Here is a 14,071-nt window from a genome sequence, read left to right as displayed (position 1 = left end):
AAAAGAAAAATAAACTACCTTCAAGCATTTATGCATTACCCATCATTACAAGTAAGTAAAAATTAAAGGTCATTAAGTCCACATGATCTTTACAAAAAGCAACAGGAATCTCAGACAAATGATGAATAGGATATATCTATACGGTTTCATAAATTAAATAAGAATTATGTGACTCAGAATGAAAAAAAGCTTTTTTTCAGGGATGAGCAATATTCCCTTTCTGTATAACAATTTACCATTATTCTGAGGCAGAAAAAAAAACTTCTTAGTAAGCTCTAAAATATTTAAAAAGGAAAGCAGCTTATTTATTAAAAATAATATTACAATTATTATTTAGATTATTTATATAACTGCCTTTTCAAAATGTCTTGGAGTAATAATTAAAAAATACTCCACCTTCCACACAAAGACCCAGTTTGGTCTAATGGTTAAAGCTCCAGGTTAGAAAGTGAGAGTCCATGAGTTCAAGTCCTGCTTTTGCTATGAAAGCCACCTGGTGACTTTGGTCCAGCCACTCTCTCTTTCTCTGCCCAAGACACCTCACAGGATTTTATGAAGAAAATAGGAAGGAATGTTAGATATGTCTGCCACCTTCAGTAATTTGTATAAATAATAAAGGTGGGATAAAAATAAAAAATAAAAAACCTCCTCAGGACAAGAAACAAAAGGTAATAGAAAGTACAGAACATACCCCTCTCATTTGAATATGAGATATGATTTGTCTTTTTTCATGTTTTTCATTCCATGCAAACTGCAAAAATATTACCAAGATACCAAACAGCTGTCTATCCCTGGACTAAGTAACACATATCACAACACATATCAGAGACTTCCACATTTTTAAGAAGGCCCTGCTTCTACCTTAAAGCATGAAACTCCTGAAGTCAATTTTGTAAAGATGAAACAACTTCCAGCCATAAGTAAGAGGAGCAAACAATAAATTCTGTCTGCCAGTAAGTAAAAGGCGTCTCCACCATGATCCATATTAGCTTGATTGTATATATGATCCTGGGCAGTATTAAATATCTTCATATATAGAGAAAAAGATGTGAGGACTAAAGGCCCCATCAACAGTCTGCTGCCATATGAATGTATCCACCAGTTGAGTTTTTCTGAGACTCTGCTTTACAGGTGCGTCCATGAGCTACACAGGACAAGAAATCAGTGCCATCTGATTTCCTACACCTTTCCATGTGCACATACATTGACATTTTTGGAAATTTGATGATGTGGTTTATAGTTCCAAAACAACTCATGAAATGTAACATTGGTTAAAAATAAGGCACAAATAATACATTACATAATAAAAATGTTTTTGCAAGTGTACAGGACAGAAAACTCTATGTAAAAATAGGTTTTAGAAGAATACACAAAGTTTCATGTAGCATTTGCCGAATTTGTAAATCAATGTGGAAACAAAATATCATTATATGGTTAGGAAAATAAAAAAACTGCACAAAAACAAAACTGAGAGATTTGCCCTAAAATACAATTTTATTTTACTTACTTAAAGGTATTAATGTAGTATTGACTTTTTCCTTCGTTTAGCTTTCAATCAAGAGTATTTTTTTTCAAACCTTTCAGAGATAATAACATTTTGCTGTTGTTTTAAAAAATATATGGCTTCCTTTAAAACCATATACCCCTTTTAAGAGCAACTGGATTTTGATGTTTGAGAGCAACTTTGTCAGGTGGTGAAATGTGGGATGGAAATAATTCAAATAATTAAGATTCAGGGTTATTCAACACATGTTCCTTATGTAATTGAAACTACTAGTATGATGTACAATTTTTCACATTTACTAAACATATCATTTGAGTATATCTATCTATCTATCTATCTATCTATCTATCTATCTATCTATCTATCTCTATTTCCCAAATGTTCCCACAAGGGGTTTATGCTACACCCAAATCAGGATACCTGCCATCCCATGCTACTGCTGAATGGATTAAGTTTCAGTTCAATTCTGCTGTAAAAAGAACCATTCTCAGCTGGAAATGCATAATTTTGTACAGTTTTCAGAAGGAAGGAGAAGTTTTGCTTCAGTCTTCCTGAACATCACTGCCCACCAGATCCTCTAAAGGAAAAGGTTGCCTTGACAGTTTTGCAAATCCACTTCATGTAACAGGCAAAGCAGCAAAGGTGAAATTTTTAAGATGCTGTCAGTTTCCTCCTTCTCTTAGGGAAGGGGCAGGCAATGCAAAAGAACAGGCTGCTTGTTGTTTTTTTCCCTGTTTTTTTTTTTATAGAATAACGTTAAAAGAATTTTGATTTTCAGCAGGTGAGATTTGTGATTTGATTTTCATCTCTTAAACTGCTTCAATCAGCAAGGTTTTTTTTAAAGAAACAATTTCTCAAAGACTATGGAATGAAAGTTGCAGCAGCAAGAAAGCGTCCATTATTGAGCTTTAATATATTTTTCTTTCAATAGCAAAATTGTCCATCCAACAGCACTATCAGCAAGAAAAATTAAAAACCTGATACTGTCTTAGGAAACTCTTCAAAATAATTGTCGTTATGTCCAAATATCTATCTGTTTTTCAGAAAACATTCCATCACAGAGATTAGATTATGCAGAGATGAAAAGCTTACTGGAATGAAGGAAATGTTTTATCTGCCTCTTAGCTGAGATCAGGAGGAGATATCTTGAAGATACTGCAACTGCCAGAGGTTTGCTATGCAAAAACCCAGGAATGTGTGTTTTGTACCTGCATATAAGTAGCCCATTGACATTCATTTCTTGCTTGGATGATGCAGAACCTTTTAAACTTTCAGCACGTTTAAGATACACTGCTCAAAAAAATAAAGGGAACACAAAAATAAGACATCCTAGATCTGAATGAATGAAATATTCTTATTAAATACATTGTTCATTACATAGTTGAATGTGCTGACAACAAAATCACACAAAAATTATCAATGGAAATCAAATTTAGCAACCCATGGAGGTCTGGATTTGGAGTTACACTCAAAATTAAAGTGGAAAAAAAACACTACAGGCTGATCCAACTTTGATGTAATGTCCTTAAAACAAATCAAAATGAGGCTCAGTAGTGTATGTGGCCTCCATGTGCCTGTATGACCTCCTTACAATGTTTAGGCATGCTCCTGATGAGGTGGCGGATGGTCTCCTGAGGAATCTCCTCCCACACCTGGACTAAAGCATCCCCCAACTCCTGGACAGTCTGGTGCAACGTGGCATTGGTGGATGGAGTAAGACATGATGTCCCAGATCTGCTCAATTGGATTCAGGTCTGGGGAACGGGCGGGCCAGTCCATGCCTTTGTCTTGTAGGAACTGCTGACACACTCCAGCCACATGAGGTCTAGCATTGTCTTGCATTAGGAGGAACCCAGGGCCAACCGCACCAGCATATGGTTAGACTACCTCTGGCGAGCACATGGAGGGCTGTGCGGCCCCCTAAAGAAATGCCACCCCACACCATTACTGACCCACTGCCAAACTGGTCATGCTGGAGGATGTTGCAGGCATCAGAACGTTCTCCATGGCATCTCCAGACCCTGTCACGTCTGTCACATGTGCTCAGTGTGAACCTGCTTTCATCTGTGAAGAGCACAGGGCGCCAGTGGCAAATTTGCCAATCTTGGTGTTCTCAGGCAAATGCCAAGCATCCTGCACAGTGTTGGGCTGTAAGCACAACCCCCCACCTGTGGATGTCGGGCCCTCATACCACCCTCATGGAGTCTGTTTCTGACCATCTGAGCAGCCACATGCACATTTGTGGCCCGCTGGAGGTCATTTTGCAGGGGTCTGGCAGTGTTCCTCCTGTCCCTCCTTGCACAAAGGTGGAGGTAGAGGTCCTGATGCTGGGTTGTTGCCCTCCTACGGCCTCCTCCATGTCTCCTGATGTACTGGCCTGTCTCCTGGTAGCGCCTCCATGCTCTGGACACTACTCTGACAGACACAGCAAACCTTCTTGCCACAGCTCGCATTGATGTGCCATCCTGGATGAGCTGCACTACCTGAGCCACTTGTGTGGGTTGTAAACTCTGTCTCATGCTACCACTAGAGTGAAAGCACCACCAACATTCAAAAGTGACCAAACCATCAGCCAGAAAGCATAGGAACCTAGAAGTGGTCTGTGGTCACCACCTGCAGAACCACTCCTTTATTGGGGATGTCTTGCTAACTGCCTATGCTTTCCACCTGTTGTCTATTCCATTTGCACAACAGCATGTGAAATTGATTGTCAATCAGTGTTGCTCCCTAAGTGGACAGTTTGATTTCACAGAAGTGTGATTGACTTAGAGTTACATTGTGTTGTTTAAGTGTTCCCTTTATTTTTTTGAGCAGTGTATATCTTTTGACCTATGCTTTTGACTGAACCATGTTCTTATACACAATATATATTTTTTTCACACAAGCACACCACTATCTTTGTACTTTTACCTTAACCTTTTTCATACAAAAATGAAATATTGCATCCTTAATCATTTTTCTGAAAATTTAAATTTTAGGATAGCCAATCCTATTTTAAACTCAAAGGTTTTTTTTAAAAAAAAGGAATGAAATTTTACTCTCCTGTAAATGTTTCACAAAACTTCTCTCCCTCCACCTGAAAACATATATACAAGCATTGACAAAATTACAAATTACCTATACCACTATTTGTCTAAAAAGTAAAAATCTTAGCTTTCCTTTATGAATTCATAGACTAAGTTAGAAAACATAGTTAGAAAAAATATTTTCTCAAACATGTATTTAAAAAAGAAGTATGTTATTTTTTAAGCTTCCATTGAAGTAGATAGTCTTGAACTTACCTCAGTACATGAGTTGATCCATTGATAGTAGTGGTAGAACACGGTACCGTTTGTTCCAAGATGGAAGGTCTTCGATATCGTTCATCACCACAACACAAGATGATGAGGAAGGCACGTCTGAAAGACTTGTTCAAGAATGCATAAAGGAAGGGATTCAGTCCTGAATTGATGTATCCCAGCCACAAGAAAGCGGTCCATATCTGTTCAGGAACTGCATAATGTATGAAAGGATCTATTATGTTTGTGATAAAGAAAGGTGCCCAGCACAAGCAGAAACATCCCATGATGATACAGAGGGTCTTTGCAGCTTTAGTCTCAGTCTTCATACGGTGTGTGCTATGCTGATCTGGGTGTTGGGGTCGCCCATCTGTTGGTGCCCCTGCACGCTGTAAGATTCGTATCTGATGAGCATGCTCCCTTGCTGTAATGTATATTCGATAATAAGCTAGAACCATTAGCAGAAATGGAATGTAGAAGGCTACGACTGAGCAGGTGATGGCATACGGCTTGTTTACCATGAATATGCAGTAAGTTGAGTTGGATGCATTGTTGAACTGCCTTTTCTCTACCTGAGGAGGTAAACAAAACAAAAAACAGAAACAGTACAGAAATATTAGAGGCTTACTGAAATATCCCAGAAAATAAAATGTTCTTTCTTAGCTTCATTTACCCATTATGTACAAATGATGTTAGCATCACATATATTTCTTCACCAACCTCTAATACAATTTTTTGTCTCACAATTAGCCCATTTTTTCTTTCATAATTATAATTTGTCTTATTCATATTTGTCCTATTTTTCCACTGTTGTTAACTCTCTTGAATATTTTTTCTATTTTCAACAACTTTTGAACTTTTGAATAATAATGATGAGAGTTTGAATACTGTCAATGTCAGGCAATAATTACAGAAAAACAAACTTTCAAAAAGGAAGTAAATGGAAAATAGGGAAGGGATTTATGAAGCAAATGTTTTATTTGAACAATGGATCTCTGAAATGTTCTGGGAAGCAGTCTAATTCTGTACATGTAGTCAATCATTCTGTATGCCTAATAGAGGAGAAGGGATATCCAGAATATATGTAAGAATTAATGTTTCTTCCATTCAATGTATGCTGTGTGACTTAGCACAGCACCGTTCACTTAACTGTTGTTTTCTTTTAAGTCTAATAGTAAAAATGGTTGTCTTTCATCCTGCTATAATATTTCTGAGACAAATTGAGAAAATAAATTATTAAGAGCAATTTTGTTTTCCTATCATAATCTTCTAGGAGTATGTGGCTGTAAAACCAGAAATCTCAAATATGGAAGATTCCAGAATGACGATTTCATTAATATTATGGAGAGAGGTAGACTTGATAACTGCCTCAAATATCTACCTTTTGTTCTCATTTTTGATGGTTAGTTATATTTATTTGTAGCTGTTTATAATCATGAAGAGTGACACTGCTATGCAAGCCTCTTCTCAAAAATTTTGTTACAATAACAGGAATTTTATTTCTATAAATGATGAAAGAGGAAAAAAAAAACCTGCAGAATAAAATATATTCCATCTTTTTGAGTTCCTGAAAAAATATGTGTATTTCTTATAGCTCTGTTTGCATAATCTTATATTTTTCTTTTCACTTTTAAAAAATCTAGGTTTTATAATGAGTTCTGGTACCTCTGAAAACCCCACATACATTTTTCCCCAAATCCTTGAAATTCATCACATCTCAGAGAGGCTTTCCAATGCAAACATTACCAAAGACTGTTTTTAGAGGCTCCTGGAACTGTGTAGTTACAAAACTAAAGAAACAGAACACACAGATCAAAGAGAACTGTTCAAAACTTTATGGTTTTTGGTGATTCCTCCCTCACAGAAAAACTGTTGGGCTACATGGGACAAAGGATAAGTAGAACCACAAATCCTTCCTCCATGTGCTTCCAGATGGTCAGTATCTCTAAATGATCTGAGCAGATTGGCAGACACTATCTAAAGATTTTGGCTGCCTGGGAATCCTTGAATCAGACCATTAGGTTTTACTTTTATCCTGTTTATTGCTACATTAAAATGTATTATTAAATGTAAAATAGTTTATTACATATTTTTAAAAGGAAGATAAATACTTATACAGCTAATATGAAATTAAAGAGAAAGCTAAAAGTAAAAGAAAGTAATAGAAAAATATCAAAGAAACAAAAAGTATACAAAGAAATAGCTTCTGGTCTTTTTTACAGCTAAAAGTAAAAGAAAGTAATAGAAAAATATCAAAGAAACAAAAAGTATACAAAGAAATAGCTTCTGGTCTTTTTTACAGCAGTTAAAAGTACAATTATAAATGTACCTCTTATTTTATCATTCAATCATAACTTTCTTCTTTCTATATTCTGTACTCTCTATCAATTTTCTGTTTTATGCAAAAGGTCCATATGAGAGCAATAAACATAAATATTGTATTTTCTTTTATCAAAGAAGTCAATTTAGCTATCTCAGAAAGTTCCATCATCTTCACTAACCATTCCTCCATAGTAGGTAGCACCAAATCTTTCCATCTTTATGCGTACAATAATGTTACTGCAGTTATCATATACAAAAACAAAGATCCAGGACTTTTTTTCCCCCCCAAAGGGCATACTATCAATACAGAAAGGTAGATAAGGGGAAAAATTGCCTATCCTTAAACTGAAAGGACTGTTCTTTAAGGACAGGATTGTCAAACTCAAGGCCCACAGACTGGATCTGACCCCTTGGGTGCTTAGATCTGGCCCACGGGGCCGCCTTGGAAACAGCAAAAGACCGGCCCATGGTGCATCTGCCAGTAAAAACGGAGCTCAGGAGGGCTGCATGCAACTCCATCTTCATTGGCAGAGGATTGCAGGAGGCCACTGCAGCCAAAAACAGAGCTCAGGAGCCCATTTTTGCTGGCAGAGCAGTTGGGCCACCACAGATGCCTCCCAACATGAGTGACTTTGAGCTGGCCACACCCACCATGCCCCCCCCACCCTCCAAGGTCAAACACAACCCTGATGCGGCCCTCATTGAAATTGAGTTTGACACCCCTGTTTAAGGAAACTCTCTTGCAGAAAACATACTCAGATCTACCTCTATTCAAATAGACATCTATCTTATATAACCAAGATCTCCTCCATTAGAATTAAGTACAAAACGGATACAACATGAACATATGAGCCACGGTGACACAATGGTTAGAATGCAGTATTGCAGGCTACTTCTGCTGTCTGCTTGCCCTGCTGCCTGCAATTTGGCAGATCGAATCTCATCAGGCTCAAGGTTGACTCAGCCTTCCATCCTTCTTAGCTGGGTAAAATGAGGACACAGATTGTTGGGGGCAATATGCTGTAAACCAGTGGTTCTTAACCTGGGCGAGATTGCCCCCCAGAGGGCAATTTCATTTTTCAGGGGGTCGATGGAACGAAAAGGGGTGACATGGGGGTGAAGGAATGGAAGGGGGCGATATGGGGGCGGTGGAGCGAGAAGTTTTGGGGATACTTTTGATACTTTTTTCGTACCGTGAACCACTGTATATCTGTCGTACAAAAACATCAAATCGCTTGCTATTAGTGGATTGAACTGTGTTTTAAAATGTTCCTCCAGCTAGCTTCAGTACAGAACACCGTACATATGTGAATACGCATCGCTCACTTTCATGCGTGTTGTGCAGCAGCCTCTATCACTCTACCCATTAAATTTGTCGCTCTGATATTTGTTGCTTTCCTTCTGTAAAAATTTTCTTTGTGTCTTTTTAACCCTTTTTACAGTGTGCATGAATATATATTTTTCTCGAATCTTAATTTAGTTTCAGAGTTTTCATCTTGAAATTCTTATTTTCTGCATTGTGGTTTGTTCTTATGCCCTTTTTATATTTCTTTTTGCATCTTAAAATTCACTTGTAATTAAATCATTAAATGTTACTGTTTTTTTCGGGCATTTCATTTTCTTGCACTTGAATTTTGTTTTCAGTGGTCATTGCATTTAAGTGTCTTGAATAAATAAGATAATAATGAAATACATGTATCACGAAGTTTGGGAGTAAAGTGATGGGTGGCATCAGAATTTTTCACACAATTGAGATATGAGAAAAAGACTGGAAATAAATTATTTGCATCAATATGTCCTGATGACAATTTTAAAGAAAACAAAAACGTGTTTGTATAAATTGAAGAATCATTTCCCTGTGTTGTGTTTGAGAGGTTATGTTGGGGGAGGGGGGGCGATGATAACTTCCTCAATGGCTCAAGGGAGCGATTCTTTCAAAAAGGTTAAGAACTACCGCTGTAAACTGCTTAGAGAGGGCTATAAAAGCACTGTGAAGTGGTATATAAGTCTAAGTGCTATTGCTAACCGCTATTGTTATATTCACTTCGGGAAATCCAGGCTTTCCTATTGTTCCACCTAAATCTTGGAGGGATGCTTGAGAAAGAAGTTATTTTACAGTTTATTATTATATGGTGCTTTTGACCTCAGAATTACAGGATACTACTCTATAACTTTTGTGACCAGAAATAATATCAGGGTTTATAACAACAGATTTAAAGGTAGTAAACTGTCTCTGAGGTCTTGAATTTTCCAGTCTTGTTTTAATTTTTTTAGTGTTAATCAAACATTTCGAAATTAATAAACACAGAGTACTGGCATGAACTAAATGTAATTTAACTTTACAGACATTTTCATTTCTTGGATTCAGGAAGCAAACTTTCCATTGTCATTTAAATCATTTTTGAAGGCTCTCCCTTCCCTCCAGAGATTAGTTTAGCTCAGAGGTTAGTTAACTCAAATCTTAGTAGGAAATACTTTAACTAAACTAATATCATCTATAGAACTATAGATCAGTGTTAACATTATTTGTCTTGTTTCAAAAATACTTTTTATTGTTCTTTTTTGCAATTTTCTTCTTAAAGGTAACATTGAGAACCTAGAGTAGTTTTTTATAAGTGATATTTTGTGGAATCCAAGAATTACACAAGAAGTCACTACAAGAAAACATCACAGAAAAATGAAGTTTGCTTAGTGCACATAGTTCACACAAGTCTAATGCACACAGTGATGAGAATTTTTACACACCATGACTTAGCTGCCAGCTTCCTGCTTTACATTGTGGTAGAGAGACTTGTGTAGGTTCAAAGCGAATTGTATTATGAAATTATAATATTGGTTGCCATTTTTATAGGACCCAAAAATTATTTCAAGGGTTCCTCCAAGGGAAAAAAAAAGGTTGAATGTGAAAGGCCTAGAATGGGAAATATATAGCAATAGCACTTAGACTTATATACTGCTTCATAGTGCTTTACAACCCTCTCTAAGGGGTTTACAAAGTCATCATTTTGCCCCCAACAATCTGAGTCCACATTTTACCGACCTCAGAAGGATGGAAGGCTGAGTCAACCTTGAGCCAGTCAGAATCGAGGGAATCTAACTCCTGGCAATGTGAGCAGAGTTAGCCTGCAATACCTCTGGTCCTGTTGATTGACTTAGATTGGATCCTGCAACATTATCCTGGGACATGTATATTTGCCTTCATTATGAAAATCAATAACCATGGTATATAATCATTCAAACCTAAGCAGGGCTGTAAGCAAAATAAAAGTATTCTGATTTTGACCTGGAATAGGTTTTACATCAGGCAACTGAGATCTACTCACCAATTCCATGATGCCAATGCTATTCCAGCCTTGCATTATAGGAAGAAAAGAAATAAACATTGGGATTACCCAGCAGCCACTCAGCAATAGAGCAATGCGTAGTGGAGTCATCTTATTCCTGTAAACCAATGGCTGGCAGCAGATGGCATAGTACCTGGAAAGGCATGAAGAGAAAGCTAGCATAAATAAAGAGCAAAAACAAGATCAATATGGCTTACACTCACAAAGGTGTTTTTTCAAATTTTGTTTTTCCTTGAAGATGTTTTGCTTCTCATCCAAGAAGCTTCTTCAGTTCTGGCTAATGAAGCTTCTTGGATGAGAAGAGAAACATCTTGAAGGAAATACAAAGTCTAGTGGCCTTTTTGAAAAAGCACCTTTGGGACTACCATTGTTTGTTTGTTTTATTCAGTTGTCAATTACTTACAAGATAATAGGTATAAGTAAAAACATAGTTATGAATACATGGATACATGGATACATGGATACATGGATACATGGATACATGGATACATGGATACATGGATACATGGATACATACATACATAATATATATATATATATATATATATATATATATATATATATATATATATATATATATATATGAAAAAGAAACAATAGGACAGGGACGGTAGGCACGTTGGTGCGCTTATGCACGCCCCCTACAGACCTCTTAGGAAAGGGGTGAGGTCAATAGTAGACAGTTTAAGGTTAAAGTTTTTGGGGTTTGGGGAAAAAACCACAGAGTCAGGTAGAGTATTCCAGACATTGACCACTCTGTTGCTGAAGTTGTATTTCCTGCAATCAAGTTTGGTGCGATTAACCTTGAGTTTATATCTATTGTTTGCTCTTGTGTTGTTATGGTTGAAGCTCAAGTATTCATTGACAGGTGGGACATTGCAATGTATGATTTTATATACTATGCTTAGATTGGACCGAAGGTGGCGTAGTTCTAGGTTTTCTAGGTCTAGAATTTCAAGTCTGGTGGCATAAGGTATTCTGCAACGAGTAGAGGAGTGGAGAACTCTTCTTGTGAAATATTTCTGGACTTTCTCAACTGTGTTAATATCAGATACGTAATGTAGGTTCCAGACTGATGAGCTGTATTCAAGTATTGGTCTAGCAAATGTTTTGTATGCTCTAGCTATTAGTGTAATATTACCAGAGAAAAAGCTACGTAGGATTAGGTTAACAACTCTTAACGCCTTTTTGACTATGTAGTTACAGTGGGCTCTAGCACTTAGGTCATTTGAGATGAGTACTCCAAGATCCTTGACAGAGTTTGGATCATCAACAAGGTCTTGACTATTCAACCTGTATTTTATTTTCTGATTTTTTTTGCCAATATGTAGGATAGAGCATTTATTTGTTGAGATTTGAAGTTGCCATTTGTTTGACCATTCTGATACATAGTCAAGGTCTTTTTGAAGAGTAGCAGTATTGTTTGTGGTGTTGAATAGCTTTACATCATCAGCAAAGAGAACGCAGTTGCTCTTGATATGATCACAGAGGTCATTTATGTAGAGTATGAAAAGAGTTGGTCCTAGAACACTGCCTTGGGGGACACCACTGTTGACAGGTACAGAATTTGATAGGACGCTCCCAATTTTGACCATTTGTTGTCTGTTTGACAGGAATGCTTCTATCCAGTTATGCAGGTGTCCAGAGATACCGTAAGGTTTTAGTTTTAGGAGTAGTTTGTTGTGTACCACTGAATCAAAGGCTTTACAGAAGTCTGTGTAGATTGCATCTATTGCTTTGTCCTGATCGAGTTGTGTAGTCCATATGTTTTTGCAGTGTAAGAGTTGCAGATTACATGATAGTTTTTTCCTAGAACCAAATTGTTTATTAGAGAGTAGGCTGTTTGTCTCTAAGTGGAGGATAATGGATTGGTTAATAATTGATTCCATGACTTTACAGGTGCAGCATAAAGAGATTGGTCAGTAATTTTCAACTAGGCTGTCTGAGAATCTCCACAGACACTGCTCACAGTCATATTGTACTTCCTTTAGAATGTTGCCCTATTTTATCCAAGGACATGAAAGGTCACATAGTCTTAAATTTAAAGCACACAAAACTTATAAAAGAGAAAATTTGCCACATGACTGAATCAAACATGATTTCCCTTACTCTCTCCATTTCCTTTCATGTACAGCATAGCTTTTAATTTTGCTCTTTGATATGGTCACAGTGATTTTACCAACAATAGAGAAATAAATGTCATTTTTATGCATTTTTGAATTTCCTTCCATATTTGACAGGGAAAAACGTTTTTAAGTGGATGAAAGTTACTGTAGCATTTTCTATTCAGAACAAAATCTTCATGAACCTTTTCATTCTTCTCAAAACCTCTCAAACTCAAATTGGTTTGTTATTGTTCTTTCAAAGAAGTACATTTACTTTAGTTTGGATGCTTTCAGAGAGAATCTGAAACAAACTATGAAAGGTTGTGTATGTCCAAGGCTGCAGGCTGGGTCTTTGCAAGATTAGTAACAAGAGTATTGGCCTCTTAGTGGAACTCCTACCCAAAGAATGAACAATTGGCTCTCCCTCTAGCTAAAGACATGATAAATCATTCTTCTGTTTTCTTTCAATGTTTAATTAGCAGTATCTGGCTTTTTAAACTGCTACTGATGGTTTTATATTCTTATTTTTCCCTGTGAAATGCTGCTCTGAACTGATGTGGCTTTATGCTGCTCTATTGATTCATACAAGCACAAGCAGCCTTGAAAGAATCTTTCTGCCCTGAAGTAAAACACAACAGGATCAAAATAAAGAAATTGGGAGAGATGGCAATCTGTGTCTGCCTTCTATTTATCTAAGCTCATTTTTATAGCCCTTAAGAGTTTTCCTTCTTCATTTTGTGGACTGTTATCCCTACCTTGTTTGTGTGTTGGTTTATCATTTAGCTAACAATAAGTTATCTAAAATACCTTGTACTATAAAAATCAAAATTTGATATTTGGGAGCTTAATGGAGCTTTCCTTCCTTCCTTCCTTCCTTCCTTCCTTCCTTCCTTCCTTCCTTCCTTCCTTCCTTCCTTCCTTCCTTCCTTCCTTCCTTCCCTTCCCTTCCCTTCCCTTCCCTTCCCTTCCCTTCCCTTCCCTTCCCTTCCTTTTCCAGTCTGAAAGGTTAGAGGACTAAATGCCCTTGGAAGTCTCAATAAGATCAAATTTGAGGAAAGAAAGAAAAATTCATATAATAGAAATGAATTTTAACTATTTCTGTTCTATAGATTTTTGTCTCTTTCAAGTCTGTGGGCTCTACCTCTTCTTATTTTCATCATGCAAACAACATTGAGACATGCCAGAAATGTGACGCAGCATCTAACTCACCTCCAGAGTGTGGCAGACACTCTGTGGTAGCATTAAAAATGTAAATATTTGGTGAATAGGGAGGCAACTGTCATTATTTGAACCACAGGAAAGCATTATTGAGGAACGTTCTAATAATTCTTGTCTCGGAAAGAGTTTTCCCCTCCTGCTGATGTTTATGCTAAATCAGCCGAAAGGTCTGCACAGGTGGTCATATACTGGCAAGAATGAAAAGCATTGCACCATTGTCAACATTCAGGATAGCTTAGCACTTAACTTATTGATAGAGCAAAGAGAAAGGCAGAAAAAAGTTGCTTTCCACACAGGGAG

At 36.9% G+C, this 14,071-nt stretch overlaps 1 protein-coding gene across 4 annotated transcripts in view; it reads right to left on the bottom strand.

Moving 5' to 3' along the window:
• Positions 1–14,071, bottom strand: part of HTR4 (5-hydroxytryptamine receptor 4) — a 257,825-nt gene that overhangs the window by 80,029 nt on the left and 163,725 nt on the right. For 3 of the 4 annotated variants that reach the window (XM_026685638.2, XM_087955474.1, XM_087955475.1), the window contains 2 exons: positions 10,428–10,581; positions 4,786–5,354 (listed from right to left, as the gene is read on the bottom strand). In XM_026685638.2, coding sequence (XP_026541423.1) covers positions 4,786–5,354; positions 10,428–10,581 — 723 coding nt within the window. Of the gene's footprint in view, positions 1–4,781; positions 5,355–10,427; positions 10,582–14,071 lie in introns of those variants that run through there. The other variant, XM_087955476.1, reaches the window with a different exon arrangement.

This window comes from Notechis scutatus, chromosome 2, assembly GCF_049901735.1.
Source record: "Notechis scutatus isolate UNSWTSFEM ecotype Mainland chromosome 2, rNotScu1.2, whole genome shotgun sequence".
NCBI lineage: Eukaryota > Metazoa > Chordata > Lepidosauria > Squamata > Elapidae > Notechis > Notechis scutatus.
The sequence above is the reverse complement of the archived record's forward strand: the minus strand, read 5'-3'. Positions and strand labels throughout refer to the sequence as shown.